The 15,590-nt window shown below is 43.2% G+C and overlaps 1 protein-coding gene across 1 annotated transcript in view; it reads right to left on the bottom strand.

Annotated features, from left to right (window-relative positions):
- Positions 1-14,873, bottom strand: part of FCRL5 (Fc receptor like 5) — a 38,004-nt gene extending 23,131 nt beyond the window's left edge. Inside the window, exons 1-7 of the mRNA XM_032154090.2 lie at positions 14,727-14,873; positions 11,925-11,945; positions 10,464-10,718; positions 8,386-8,637; positions 7,817-8,101; positions 6,431-6,709; positions 2,650-2,928 (exon numbers count right to left, since the gene is read on the bottom strand). Coding sequence (XP_032009981.1) covers positions 2,650-2,928; positions 6,431-6,709; positions 7,817-8,101; positions 8,386-8,637; positions 10,464-10,718; positions 11,925-11,945; positions 14,727-14,757 — 1,402 coding nt within the window. The 5' untranslated portion in view covers positions 14,758-14,873. The remainder of the gene's footprint in view (positions 1-2,649; positions 2,929-6,430; positions 6,710-7,816; positions 8,102-8,385; positions 8,638-10,463; positions 10,719-11,924; positions 11,946-14,726) is intronic.
- Between the last annotated feature and the right edge of the window lie 717 nt (positions 14,874-15,590).

The raw sequence follows: 15,590 nt of genomic DNA, 5'->3' as shown, positions 1-15,590 counted from the left end.
CTCCCTTGTTGTGCCCCCTCCTTCACTCCTGGCTGCTCCTCAAACGGGTTGGTCTATGACCTGATCCTCACTGTACTGCTGGAGTGGTTTTCCCCAACATTTAAAACCTTCATGGAGCCCAGATTGCCCTGCAGAATATGGCTCAATCCCTTACTCTGCTTCTAAGTAGGTTCTAACGATGTTGTCTTCCCCAACCTTATCCTGCGGTTCTCCACTGTTCTGTCTATGCTTCAGTCATCAAGAACTGACCACTCTCCAGTTCCTTGAAAGTGTCTTCCCTCCCTCACCACAATCCTCTTCTCCATCAGGTCTCATCTTGTTGTGGGAAGTCAGGGACCCTGAACGGACGGACCAGCTGAAGCCATGGCAGAAGAACATAAATTGTGAAGATTTCATGGACATTTATGAGTTCCCCAAATTAATACTTTTATAATTTCTTAAGCCTGTCTTTACTGAAATCTCTGAACATAAATTGTGAAGATTTAATGGACACTTACCACTTCCCCAATCAATACCCTTGTGATTTCCTATGCCTGTCTTTAGTCTTTACTTTAATCTCTTAATCCCATCATCTTTGTAAGATGAGGATGAATGTCACCTCAAGACCCTGTCAAAATTGCGTTAACTGCACAAATTGTTTAAACAATATGAAATCTGGGCACCTTGAAAAAAGAACAGGATAATAGCAATGTTCAGGGAACAAGGGAGATAACCTTAAACTCTGGCTGCCTGTGAGCCGGGCGGAACAGAGCCATATTTTTCTTCTCTCAAAAGCAAATAGGAGAAATATCGCTGAATTATTTTTCTCAGCAAGGAACATCCCTGAGAAAGAGAATTCATCCCTAAGGGGAGGCCTCTGAAATGGCCGCTTTGAGGATGGCTGTCTTATGATCGTCGCTAAGGGATGAAATAAGCTCCGGTCTCCTGTAGTGCTCCCAGGCTTATTGGCACGAGGAAATTCCCACCTAATAAATTTTGGTCAGACCGGTTGTCTGCTCTCAAACCCTGTCTCCTGATAAGATGTTATCAATGACAATGCGTGCCCGAAGCTTCATTAGCAATTTTAATTTCACCCTGGTCCTGTGGTCCTGTGATCTCACCCTGCCTCTATTTGCCTTGTGATATTTTATTACCTTGTGAAGCATGTGATCTCTGTGAGCCACACCCTATTTGTACACTCCCTCCCCTTTTGAAAATCACTAATAAAAACTTGCTGGTTTTACGGCTCAGGGGGCATCACGGAATCTGCTGACATGTGATGTCTCCCCCAGACACTCAGCTTTAAAATTTCTCTCTTTTGTACTCTGTCCCTTTATTTCTCAGACCAGCTGACACTTAGGGAAAATAGAAAAGAACCTACATGAAATATCGGGGGTGAGTTTCCCCCAACATCATCTCAAATTCCAAGAATTGTTTTCTCACTTCCCAACTCAGATTGGCTTGCCTTTCATCTGCTCCTGCAGCCACCAGGTACTTCTAAACTTAGGTTGATGTTTTCTCTATAACTTGTCTGCATTTGCTATTAGCCCCTATGAACTGTGTGGGCAGGGCCAGGTTAGTGTAGTCTTAGATGCATCCTTAGATATCAGTATAGTCTGGTCCATGGAATATATGCAATCAGCATTTATTAGGTGAAGAAGTGGGTCACTGAATAGGACTTTAAACATCTCTGAGTGTGTTTGATCATGATGTCCCTGTCTCCACTTTCCTTGGGCCTCTGAATGTTAGGGGTATTGTTCTTTTTCTATATCATTTGATGTCTCCCCCTGGGTTCCCTGGTCCTCTTCTTTATAATCACACACATCCATGTGGGATGGACTGGATTCTTGCTTGTCTTCCAAGCTGGTATTATTGTTTTACAGGAGAGGAAACTGAGGCCGCTTCCAGGACCAACCAAGACTGGACTCTCTGTCTCCAGTATAGACCCAAATCACACTGTCTCCTTCAACACTGAACCTGGCCATTTAGCCACATATGGATGGTTCAAAACTGAGATCCAGAGCTCAAAGGAAACCTTTTTGATGTCATAACTATTTGACAGCTACCTGAGTAGCCACGAGGGCGTTAAGCCAAGCAAGCAGAGGTTAAGCTGTCTCCTGGCCTGCCCCCAGCCTGCTGCTGTCTGTGCCTTTCTTACCTACTGCCCAATCAACCCTAAAAAAGGCTTGAGCAAGGGAGACATGTTGGATTAACTGTGATCCAGTGACTTGTCTTTGTGTCTTACATGACTTTGCATCCGGTTATTCATTGATGTCTGATGTTAACTGGACAGGGGACATTTCTGTGCTCCTGAGAACTGAGTCTGAGTCTATATCTACTAATAATAATTTAGTAAATGAAAATCAGGCATCTGGCAGATCTACAGGACAAGTGGAGAGCACGAGAAAAGCAATTGGCTGCTCAGAATTTGAGGAGCAGGGAAAAGAAAGCTGCTGCATCATTAGGTGGGATGGGAAGGCACCCAGACTGCAACGGGATGAGGCTCAAGGAGCAGACAGCTGGTTCAGTGAGCTAGAGAGTGGAGGAGGATATTAGGTTGTTCCAAGAAAGAAACAGAGGATACTGGAAGGTACATGCTGACTTCTGAAGGGCTGGGTGAGAGAGGACTCTTGGCCAGGAGTGGGTGATTGGCAGGAACTCAGGGCTTACCAGTGACGGAGAGGCTCACTGCCTCACTGCGCTGGGGGCCAAAGCCATTGTCAGCTGTGCAGTAGTAGTTCCCTGAATGCTCTGCGGTCAGAGAGAAGCTGATGGCCACTCCTCCTGCAGAGTTCGCCGACCTATTCCCCAGGGCAGCATCCTCATGATGAAACTGGTACAGGATGGGGAGTGAACCTCTCTGAGCTTCACAGTGAAGTGTCACCTTGGATCCCTCAAAAGTCAGGTCCTCAGCAGAGCTGAGGTTGAGGACAGGATGAGACACAGGGACTGAGAGAGAGAAAAAATTAGTCAAGATTTGCTTCTGCCTCTTGCTGTAGATTTCGTAAAAGGAAAATAAATCTTGGGAACCCCAAATCGCTAAGCCAAAGGGAAAAGTCAAGCTGGGCACTATTTCAGGCAAACCTGCCTTTTATTTTATTTCTTAATAAGATAACTTCAAAGACTTTTTTAAAAGCTACATACCTCCCTCAAAATTTGTCCACTGAAATATTTCTTTGTGGGCCCCAAGATCTTTACCCTAAAATGGTTCTGTTTTAAATGGTTCTGTTTTACCCTAACAATGTAAATTGATAGCTGATTTTCACAAGTGCAGGACAAAAGACAGAACTTTAAGTCATTCCTGCTTACAGGAGACAAATGCATATCTGATTGTTTCCCTGACTTAAAAATGCAGACTCACTGGGCTAAAGGAAGACAGAAGTGACTATTCCTCTGCCCCTCTCTCAGATGTAAATTGTGTATTCTGCTAAAGATTGATCAAAGACTCAAAAGAATGCAACTGTTTGTCTGTTATTTACACATACTTTTTAAAAAATTTCTTCCTTTTTCTCCAGTATCTTCCCTTTCACCTTTAAACATTGAAACCCTCAAAATCATCTTTGGAGAAGGCAGGGAGCTGAATCTGGGGCACATGTCCTTAGCCATGGCAAAATATACTATCCAAATTGATTGAGACCTGTCTCAGATAGTTTTTGGTTCACAGATTCAATGTTTCACCTATGCTGATGTTCAGTCTCCAGTCCACAGGCTCCACCCACCTGCAGGGTGACCCAGTCACTTCCCAGGCTACTCTCACCATCTCTCCTGTCCTCCATGCTAGTCATTCCCTATCTCTTCCTTTTCCATCAGACCTCTTGTCTTTTCTTCTTTCCCAGCTCCCCTTATTGTAGGACCTGCCTCTCTTGTACAGAGCTGTTGCTCTCAAAGAAGAATTCCCTTGTCTTTCCACCAGAGGAGCCACACCCTTACCTACACCATCTCCTCACTGCGTACTGCGCCCGGAAACTATGGAAGAGCCCTCCTTGGCCTGCCTGGGGGGATTTTCTTCTGTCTTTTCATCCTTGTGCACACCTGCCTCTATCCTAGATAAAACGTTTTTACCTCTACTGGCTTCTTGCAAACACCATTTGCATGTGTTTAACCCTCTCCATGTTAAAAAAAAAAAAAAAAACCATCAGACAATAGAAAAACAACCCTATTTGCATTTGAAGTTCCTCACAGTCGGTTTCTCCACCTTTCTGTAGTCAGTCTTCTGGAAGAAGTGACCTACCTTTAACATCTCTACTTCTTTATCTCATATTTCATATGCATGTTTTGTCCATTACAACTCAGTTTTTATCCCCAACAATCTACTAAAGTGGATTTTCATGTTTTGGAATATAATTATGATGATAAAGATAAAAATAATAAAATAGATGTTTGTTATAATGACACTATAGTGTCTTTAACTAAGTTCTGTTGTGTGTGTATTTGTTGGATGTAATTTGTAAATATTGATATATAGAGAGACACTAATTTAATCATCAAAGCAATTCATTGAGGTGGGTACAATTGTTGCCCCTATTTCACAGATGAAGATACTGAGGACCCAAGTGGTTGAGTCACACAGCTAGTAAGTGCAGAGGCAGCAGTCAAACCCAGGTATTCTGATTCTAGTCTGTCTTCTGCCAAAGAGTACTTTGTGGCCAAATTCACTGGATGTGACTCAGTTTTTATCTTTCATCATCTCTTAGCTTTGCCTTATCCAAACCAGCTCCTTCTCTTCTGCTTAGAACACATTCTGCCCTTGGTGACAGTGGGGCACACTCTCACAGTGCCTCTTGCCTCGACCAGAGTCCTTCCTTCTCAAGTCCCATCTCCTCTACTGGGACTGGCCTGGGGGTTCGGTCCAGTTGGACACTCTCTTGATGAGCCCTCTCCTTCACTCCTGGCTGCCCCCCAAACTGGCTGCTCTGTGACTCGTTTCTCACTGTGCTGCTGGAGTGGTTTTCCCCAAGATTTAAAGCATTCGTGGAGCCCAGATTGCCCGGCAGAATATGGCCCAAGCCCTTACTCTGCTTCTAAATATGGTCCCACCATACCTTCCTCTCCAACCTCATCCTACCTTTCTCCACTGTTCAGTCTGTGCTGCAGTCGTCAAGAACCGACTGCCTCTCCAGTTCCTGGAACATGTCTTCCCTCCCTCACCACAATCCTCTTCTCCTGAAATGTTCCCACTCATCCTCAGGTCTCAACTCACACATGAGTTCTTCCAAGAAATTTTTTCTCACTTCCCAGCTCAGATTGGCATGCCTTTCCATCTGCTCCTGCAGCCACCAGGTACTTCTATCCTCAGGTAGATCTTTTCTCTATTACTTGTCTGTTTTTGCTATTAGCCCCTGCAAACTGTGTGGGCAGGGCCAGGTTAGTGTAGCCTTAGATGCATCCTTAGATGTTGCTACAGTCTGTTCCATGGAATATATGCAATCAGTGTTTATTAGGTGAAGGAATGAATCATTGAATAGAATTTTATACATCTCTGAGCATGTTTGATCATGATGTCACTGTTTCCACTTTCCTTGGGCCTCTGAATGTCAGGGACACTGTTTTCTTTCTACATCATTTGATGTCTCCTTCTGGGTACCCTGGTCCTCTCCTTTATAATCTCACACATCCATGTGGGAGGGACTGGATTCTTGCTTGTCTTCCAAGCTGGTATTATTGTTTTACAAGAGAGGAAACTGATGCTGCTTCCAGGCCCAACCAAGACTGGACTCTCTGTCACCAGTATAGACCCAAATCACACTGTCTCCTTCAACATTGGACCTGGCATTCAGCCATGCATGGATGGTTCAAAATTGAGATCCAAAGCTCAGTGGAAACCTTTTTGATGTCATAACTATTTGGCAGCCACCTGAATAGCTCTGAGGGCATTAAGCCAAGCAAGATGAGGTGAAGCTATCTCCTGGCCTGCCCGCAGCCCACCATTGCCTGTGCCTTTCTTACCTACTGCCTATCAACTCTAAAAAAGGCTTGAACAAGAAGGACATGCTGGGTTAACTATGATCCAGCGACTTGTCTTTGTGTCTTACATGTCTTTGCCTCTGGTTTATAGATTAATGTCTGATATTAACAGAACAAGAGATACCCCTGTGCTACTGGAAATTGAGTCTGTGTCTACTGAGAATAATATAGTGAACGAAAATCAGGCATCTGGGGAGCCACACGACAAGTGGAAAGCACAAGAAAAGTACTTGGCTTCTCAGAAATTGGGGACGAGGGGATAGAAAGCCGCTGCACCATCAGGCAGGGGTGTGAAGGCACCTAGACTGCAATGCAACGAGACTCAAGAGGCAGACAGCTGGTTCAGTGAGCTGGAGAGTGGAAGAAGACATTAAGTTTTCCCAAGAAAGAAACAGAGGATACTGGAAGGAATATGCTGACTTCTGAAGGGTGGGGTGAGACAGGACTCAGGCCAGAGGTGGGTGATTGGCAGAAAGGCAGGGCTTACCAGTGACTGAGAGGCTCACAGCCTTACTGGGCGTGGCGCCAAGGCCATTGTCAGCTGTGCAGTAGTAGTTCCCTGAATGCTCTGCAGTCAGTGAGAAGCTGATGGATGCTCCCCTTTCACAGCGGACTGACTTGTGCCTCAGGGGGACACTCTCATGATAAAACCTGTACAAAGTGCGCAGAGAATCTTCCTGGGTTTCACAGTGAAGTGTCACCTTGGTTCCCTCAAAATTCAGAGCCTTTTCAGGGCTGAGAGTGAGGACAGGATGAGATGCGGGGACTGAGCAAGAGAAAAAATTAGTCAAGAATTGCTTTTGCCTCTTACTGTAGATTACAAGGCATGGCCAATGCAAATGCCCAGTCTCCAGTCTCCACCCTTACCTTGCTGCCATCAGAACCACACACCCTTACCTGCACCTGCTTCTTGCTCCTTCCCTCTGCCCTATGACTATGGAACGTTGCACCTGAAGTGCCCAGTTATTCTGAGTCTTCTTTCCTATTCCTGTTCATTTCTCCTTCACTTGCATTGGCCTCAGGGATTTATTTGCCGTTGATAGTTTTTCCTTAAAGATTAGCATAGTCTTCTAGAGCTTTTTCTTCTGCTCCTAATCTCTCCCTTGGCTCAGACTGACCTTCTTTCTCAGGTGAGAAAACTGAGTCAGGGAGAGACTAGGAGACCTGCCTGTGTAGGCTGTTTTCAGGGCCAGCCAGGGCCAGAGTTGGTGTCCTGACTCCTAGTCTGGTGATGACCACATTGTCTCCTTAGAAGTGAGCCTGGAGTTTGCCATGAGTGGAGGGGTGACACAGGGATCTACAGAAGCTGTTTTTCCCTCATCACTGTAACTACCACAATAGCTTTGAAGGAAGGATGGTGCTGTATACTAGTAAGGGAGGTGATGTAATCTGGCATGCATATTTATACTCATAACTAGGGAATGGTAAACCTCCAGACTTACACATTTGGAGTAACTATGATGTTGCAACCTGTTTTTGTATCCTACGGGAAATGTCAATAAGTAATGTTAATTGGGACAACAGATACCTCTGTACCCCAGAGTCAGAGAGCTATGCCACAGCCCATGGCTTATCCCTATGGGACTAGAAGAAAAAAAAATGATGTCAGGGAAAAGAACCCTGTGAGAGAAAAGAAAGAATTGTATTTAATGGCTTTGAAAGAAAAGAAAAATAGACCTTTCTTTTCTTGGATTTTCCTGGGTCTAAGATCTTCTAAGATGTTCACAAGAGTAGAGGTCTCTTTGCTTGCACAACTCCCATTCTCATAGGTACGAGTTTTTTCTACAGAGACTGGTGACCCAAGCTGATATGCAGTTCTGTCCCACTTTTCCAGCCCTCTCTGCAGCAAATCTCAGATTCCACCAACACTTACTCTGCACCTGTATCCAAGATCTCGGGCTGTTAGATATGATGCCGTAAGGCGTTGTTGCTGCCTGACACCAGTAGAACCCTGAATCTTTACTCCACATGGCAGTAATCTGGAACTTCGAGGACAGACTGCAGCCTGATCCCAGGGTCTGGTCATCTCTGAAGAAGCAGAACTGGAGCGTGACATCTGACCTCTCTAGAGAGAGCTGGGTCTCACAGGTCAGGGTCACTGGGCTCCCGCTGATGGGCTGGAAGGAGCTGGCTCTCAGCACTGGACGTGTAAATGGCTCTAGAAAGAAGAATCACAACAGTCCGAGAGCAATGAGGCTGGAACTGCTTTGGAGAAAAACACACTTCAAGCAGCAGCACATCCAAAAGCAGGCAAAGAAAGGAATGCCATTGATCCTTAGCTTCCTTCAGCCCAAAGCACTACTATACTTCCTCTGGTCCTTGCAGGAATGTGCCCTGTGGTTTAGTGGTATTCCAGTCCACCCTTTTCCTCCTGTTCTATCTCTACGACCCCAAGGAGACTCCTTTTGACCAACTCACTTCACAAAATAATGAACACTTTACCTTGGACTTGGATTTTGACTGTGTTGGAAGAAACAGGGCAACAACTTTCCTTGTATCCAGTACAGCGATATGCACCATTGTCCTTGAGACTTGCATTAGGAATATGGAAGTCAGTTCTTTTATTAAGGAATGCCACGACATCATCATTCTTGTAAATAGTATTATTAAGTGTTACTTCCGCCTTTGCCCGGCACCTCAGAACCACAGGGTCTCCTTCAAACACGGAAAGTGGAGCTTGCAGGATCAGGGAAGCTATGAGAAACATAACAGAGTTATTTGGTTTATCCTATTGTTTCCCCTTTCTTTTCATTGTTTTTCCAAGTAGATTTTATGTAAAAAAAATGGGTTGGGAAAAAGAACTCTTAAAATAATTATCATTTTTTTTTTCTGATTTAAAAATGAACACATACACTTGAGAAAAGTTGAAAAGCAGAAATGTAGGTAAAATCACCTACCATCTCACCACCCATATTTTGGCATATGTTTTTCCGATTTTCTCTTCCACTTTCAAGTACTTGAGAGCTCATGTGTATTTCTTTTATGGAATAATAATAATATTTGTAGATTTGATAACTTTCCTTTCACTTATTATGCTATGAACACTTTCCTATGTCATTAGTATCATTATTGAACCTGATTTTAATGTTCACAAAGTTTTCCTTCACTGACAGTAATGTAATTTCTTTAATGAGTTTTTTTTTTTTTTTTTTTTGAGACGGAGTCTCGCACTTTCGCCCAGGCCAGACTGCAGTGGTGCTATCTCGGCTCACTGCAAGCTCCACCTCCCGGGTTCATGCCATTCTCCTGCCTCAGTCTCCCGAGTAGCTAGGACAACAGGCGCCCGCCACCAAGCCCGGCTAATTTTTTGTATTTTTAGTAGAGACGGGGTTTCACCATGTTAGCCAAGATGGTCTTGATCTCCTGACCTCGTGATCCACCCGCCTCGGCCTCCCAAAGTGCTGGGATTACAGGCATGAACCACCTTGCCCAGCCGAGTATTCTTTTTTTAAATCATGTTAAGGCCTGCCATTTTCAGGGATGGATATCTATGATTGTTTCAGTAGGCAAATTCTTAAGAGAGGGATTGTTAAGTCAAAGAGTATAAGCATTTTTATTTATTCCTTGCTAGTACACTGCTTCCACTACATTAAAAGATGATATAACTTCAACTTCAAAACAGGCGGCTTTAGGACAAAAAAGGAAATGTCTCTTCCATTATCTTTCTTTCTCTGTGTATTTATCTGCCTATGCATTATCTACCCATAAGTATGAACAATTCTCCTGCCACTTATTATTCCAAGTAAATAATATGACTTAAAACTATACATAGACGCCAGGCGCAGTGGCTCATACCTGTAATCCCAGCACTTTGAGAAGCTTAGGTGAGCAGATCACTTGAGCCCAGGAGTTCAACATTACCCTGGGCAGCATGAGGAAATCCCTTCTCTACTAAGAATACAAAAATTAGCCAGATGTGATGGCGGGTTCTTGTAGTCCTACTTACTAGGGATACCGAGGTGGGAGAATTGCTTGAACCCGGGAGACGGAAGTTGCAGTGAGCCGAGATAACACCACTGCACTCCAGCCTGGGTGACAGAGCGCAACTCCATCTCAAAAAACAAAACAAAACAAAACCAAAAAACTATACATAGATTCAGGAACCATTCAAATAAATTAGTCCTCAGACTTTCTGGTACTGGAGAAGCCTGTAAAAAATACAAATTGCTGGACCCCACTTCTATGGATTTCGATTGAATAAGCATAGGTAGGTCCTGAGTATCTGTATGATTGATAAGCTGCCCAGGCTTTCTGACTCAAATCAAACTTTAAGAACCACAAGTTTAGAGACATTAATCCACTCAAGTAAAAATTCTAATCATTTTAGTGTTTAAAATTAAGCAGCTAATCCCATTCCCTGTCTGGTTGCATTCTGAGCGTTTTATTCTCTCCCTGTCTTACCACAGTGTGAAATAAAATTGTCCACTCATGAAGGGTCTGAGGTAAACTGTAATAACAGCTAGAGAGAAACATGGGCTGAATTGATTTCTAAAGTTGGTGCGTCTTTCACGCTCTCTCACCTGAAGAAAAGTCCAAGTGCACAGGGCTACTGAGACCGGAGCCCTGGGCCTGGCATCTGTACTCTCCAGATTCCTGAACCTCAAGGGTATTGTCTGGGGTTTCTCTTGGTATTTCTTTCCCAAGGTACCGATGGTACCATTTTGTTTTCTGTGGTGAGTAGAAGCGAAATCCCTTGCAAGTCAGAGTCACTCTCTCTCCTTGAAAGACTGTGGTCCATGGAGGCTGGAGGAAAATAACGGACCTGTGTGTCGTTGCTGAAGAGGAAAGAGAAAAGGAGTCTGAGGTGCAGGCTCCTGCAGGCCCAGCCTCAGGGCCTCCTGCTGCATAGCCTGGAGGACCTGGGTTTCGAGGATCTGAAAGAGGTCCTCTGGGAGGGTCACTGATAGCTCAAAGCTCCCTGTCAGCCAGTGGCCCTCACCTCACCCAAGGGAGAAATTGCCCAGGGGATGGCAATGAGCAAAATGATTTCAGGAGAGTGACACCAGCAGGATTCGCCATCAAATATCACAGTTAGGTAGCCTTACATGGAAGTGGGTCCCAGAGAAAATCAACGCTGCCCTGTCATTTCATCATGTTCATACACTCATAAGAAACTCCAAAGGTTATGTTAAAATCACAAGTTTGCACTTTCCCTAAGAGAATAAATCATATTATCTTAAGATTTGTCACTGAGAAAACCTTGAGAGCTCAACTTACCTAACATCTTCATTTTGTAGATGATGATTCAAATGCCCAGAAGAATCCCATCATAGCTAATTGTGTCAGAGCAAGGAAGGGACAAGTCACTTACTGGCATCCAGAGGTGACCAGGACAAGGTTACAGCTGGGGCCACTGATTAGGACAAGGAGAGGGGTTGTAGAGGGTTCTTGCTATTCATGGGTTCTCAATTATCCACTCTGAGCCAAAGGAATGGCTTTAAGAGCCAGAACTAATTAAATGTGGAATGCAGATAACTTGTCTTCTCCCCATCTCCCCTTTCTGTGCCTTTCTTTTTTGTAAGGACCCAGTTGTTGGATGTCCTGGAGGATTTGACTCCAAAGTGTAGAGAATGCAGCATTCCTGCTGGCATCAGCACAGTGGGATGTTTTCAGGGGATTTTTCTGGCTCGCTGATGGAGAGGATCCTATCCTGAGTCCAGTATGCTTGCCATGGAGTTGAAGATGTCCTGCCTGGCTATATGGGGTCTGTTGGCAATAACAGTAAATGCAGGGCTTAGCAAAGGCCAGGAGCTGCTTGGGCAGCTCCCCTTCCCCCAGGGAGGATCAGAGGGTGACCATGGAGCCATCCTGGCCCTTGGGCGATGCCAAAAAACCAGTCATCACTTTCAAATCCCTGCTGACCTCAGCAAGAAAATAGGAGATATTAGAGAGCTCAGGCAGCCATCACAAATGTTTTCTATTTATTAGGAAGAGACACTCTTAACCAGAGACGCTGAAGAGCCAAAGACAGGAGAACTCACCAAACTGTCCACTGACAGGAGCTGCAAAAAATAAGAGCCAGAGATGAGCACAGAACCATGATTATTTTGTTTTAAGAAAATAATCCTTTTTTTACCCATGCATATATTGCTTGTCCCTTTAAATTATTCATTTAAAAACTCTAATAGTTATTCATCAAGTATATATATATACACATAGATATACATATATATGTACATATGTTATATACACATATATATGGCATGGTATTTAGACTTTTACAATGAATTTTAAAAATTGTATCTGCCCTCAAAAAGTTGACTAGTGGAAAAACAGAAACACGATTTAAAATAATATAACACAGGGTGTAAGTGCAATAACAGAGATACACATGGGGTATGTTGGGGGCAGAAGGGCCACCTAGTCCAGTGTGTAGGATATATGTGTGTGTGCATAGAGTGTGTGTTTGTGTGTACATGTGTTGAACAGGATGGGTGGATCCTTGAAGGTACCTGAAGGAGATGATACTTCACAAAACTGTGAGTGAGAACATGAATCTGCAGGTGGATGTTAGCATTTGTGTGTGATGAGAGGCGATGGGGAGGGTAATCAAGGTAGAAAGGGCACAGAAGTGGAGAAATGACATTGGTGCTCAGGAGTTGGGAGTGTTGGGGGCAATAAGGCCAGAGAAGCATGTAGGGCCTGAGTAAGTGGTTCTAATTTTATTATAAAAGTCATAAGGAGTCATGGAATGGTTTCAAGGAGGAGATTGACAAGGTTAGAATTTCAAACTTTGATGGAGCCCTCTGTCAGTGGACAGAATGTAATGGGACAATATGAAGCAGGAAGACTGATTAGAAGGCAGGGCAAGGAAATGGACATGAATTAAGCCTCCCTTGGGCACCAGACTCCAGGCTATACTCTTTTCATGAGATCATTGAATCCAAGGGCTTGCTATCATCATGCCTAATTTTTAAACAATCAACTGATGCTCAGATTATTTAGATCTGATGCTCAGCCCAAGAGATGGTAATGTGTAATTTTTGTCAGAGCATTTATGCAAATTATCTTCATTATCTGCTTGTTTATTTTCCCTTCTCTATAATGCAAGCTCTATGAGACCTAGGACTTTTCTTCTGTTCACCATATATCCTCCAGGACCTATAACAGTGACTGGCATGTAAAAGATATTCCTTTAATATTCACTAAATATATTTTTGTTGTATAAAGAATTAATTAAAGAACTAGGTTAATAATATAGGGGTAGAAGGATAGAGATTTGAGAAATGGGTAATGAAGAGAGAGAGGACACAAAACTGGCAGATTTATCAATTGAGTAGATATTCTGCATATGGGTTGATTTATTTATTCAACAGATTTTTGGAATGCCAATCATACTCCAGAGCAAGGCAATAGAAATCCAGGAGTGTGTGAGAGACACATCATCCCTGTCCACATGAGGCTGTTGGAGACTTATCCAAACTTAAGTGTTTTACTGAGAACACAAATTATTCACCATTCACCTGAATATTTTGGCTTCCTTGCTCTTTGCATTGTTTTAAATGAAGCTAATATTTTTGTGAGTGGTTTTTTATGGTCTGCATTTACATAGGTTATTTCCTATAACCATGCCAATAATCCTATGAGGTAAGCACTAGGATTAACCCCATTTTGTAGACCAGGAATCTCGTAGCCAGTAGGTGGCAGGATGAAGTTTTGAACCTAGATCCTGTTTGACACCAGAGCCCATGTTATAAACTTTGCCCTCTCATGCCCAGGACCTGGCCATTACCCACATTGTGTGGGGCCACATTGAGATGTGTTCCTGCTTCGGGAATTACAGTCCATGCACCTTCCAACTATGAGGTCCTCTTTTCTTATACCATGCCTGCTCCATTTCTGCTCCTCTAGCTCCTACTCACCTCTAAGTTACATGAAGTCTTTACTAGCTATTTTGAATACAGTTTATTATCTGCCTACAGCATTCATTGGTAACTTTGCCTGGAAAATTATTTAACTGGGATCTTGTTGCATAGCTGCTTGAAGGAAAGTACATTAGCCTTGCTGGAAGCCCTTCTATGTCATGACTTTCCAGAACACAGACATAGTGTCTCCTGTGGACTCTTATTGTTCAGCACCTGGTACAATACTGTGCATAGATATTACTAAACACATTTGCTGAACAAGTAAATAAACATATTTAATTCTAATATTTAAACTTTAGTAAAAATCAACCAGTTCGCACATATGAGTTGATAGAGACTTATGCACACCCACAGGGACAAAGAGAAAGTCATGTGCTTTAGATTTATCCTTGCTTTGTACACCTACTCCTCTGTGACCTCCTCCACCCCATGTTCTTAATCAGCCAATTGCTGCAGTGGTTTGCAATTATGTGCAAGAGAAAGAGCCATCTTTCCCGTTAGAAACCTTGCGCTCTCATGCTCGGGGCCAGGATCTGGCCTTGTCATACAAGGAATAAATACATCTCCTCTGCAGAGAGGAGAGTGGGCTCTTCTATGAATAAGACAATATGAACAAACAAACATGAAACATTTTCTGGACTTTATGAAGTACTTTTTAAAGAAAAAAATGAAATTTTAATTGTCATGGTTACTGTGGTTTCCTACTCTTTAAGACTGAAAATTCCTTCTAGCTGTGACCATTTTCTTTGGCCCCAGGAGAAAGTCCTGAGCTACAGAGTAAAGTTCAAAAATACAGTCTCCTAATGTAGGAAAGATTCTCTCAGCAGGGGCTGAGCCCCAAGAAAGGACCAGGCCTGTGGTGGAGAGAGAAGCCGTCCAAACCCCACCCATGGGCCCATGGTGAGCCCTTTTACTCACCCAGGACCAGTAATATCACCCACAGCAGCATGAAGACCTGGACCACCAAGGGCTGAGATCAAAAGAGAAGTTCTCTCAAGTCCAAAACAGGTCTGGACTTGATCTTACAGTCAGGACACTGCACACCAGCTCCAAGGAGCACATCTGCGAAGCTGCACTCTCAAAAGGAGCAGAATGCATTAGTGAATTGAAAAAAGGAAGTGGGAGTACCCGTCTTCAGCTACTAATCACAGTTTCCTACCCGATGATCAAAGGAAAAAAAAAGTTAAGGTTTTAAAAAATCAAATATCCTTGACCCTACAGTTTTGCTATTGGGAAATTACCCTGAAGGAAGTATCTGAAGAGAGTTCTATAAGAACGTTTATTGTAGCATTCATTATTGCCTAAGCAGTGGAAACAAAACAAAAAACCACGATATGGGGACTGTTTAAGAATATTCTGACTCATCCGTACGATGACAAGCAATCATTAAAGAATAAGGTAAATCTGAACATGCCAAGAAGGGAAGACCACCTTGTTTGATGTGAAGAGAATAAAAGTGAGATATAGATTGGTTTTGTAGTATTATCCCACTGGGTAAATATAAAAAATAGGATATATGTGTACATCAACTCTTTTAAGTATACTTGCTTCTTTTCCTGGAAAGTACACACAAAAATATTGATTATGTTTGAGGAGCAATAGGTGGGAAGAAGACAATTTATTTTATGTATTTCCGTACTGTTTGATTTTTTTAAAAAAAATTACCAGGTGAATGTATAGCTCTTGCAATTTTCTAAAAGTCAAGTTTCCATCCTGGTATACTGGTCAACAGAGGTTCCTAAGGCATTGCCTGCCATGAGGAGTGCCAGTTTCTTTCTTTCA

Source organism: Hylobates moloch, unplaced genomic scaffold (genome assembly GCF_009828535.3).
Source record: "Hylobates moloch isolate HMO894 unplaced genomic scaffold, HMol_V3 SCAFFOLD_5, whole genome shotgun sequence".
Lineage (NCBI taxonomy): Eukaryota > Metazoa > Chordata > Mammalia > Primates > Hylobatidae > Hylobates > Hylobates moloch.
This window is presented reverse-complemented; position numbering and strand designations above follow the sequence as displayed.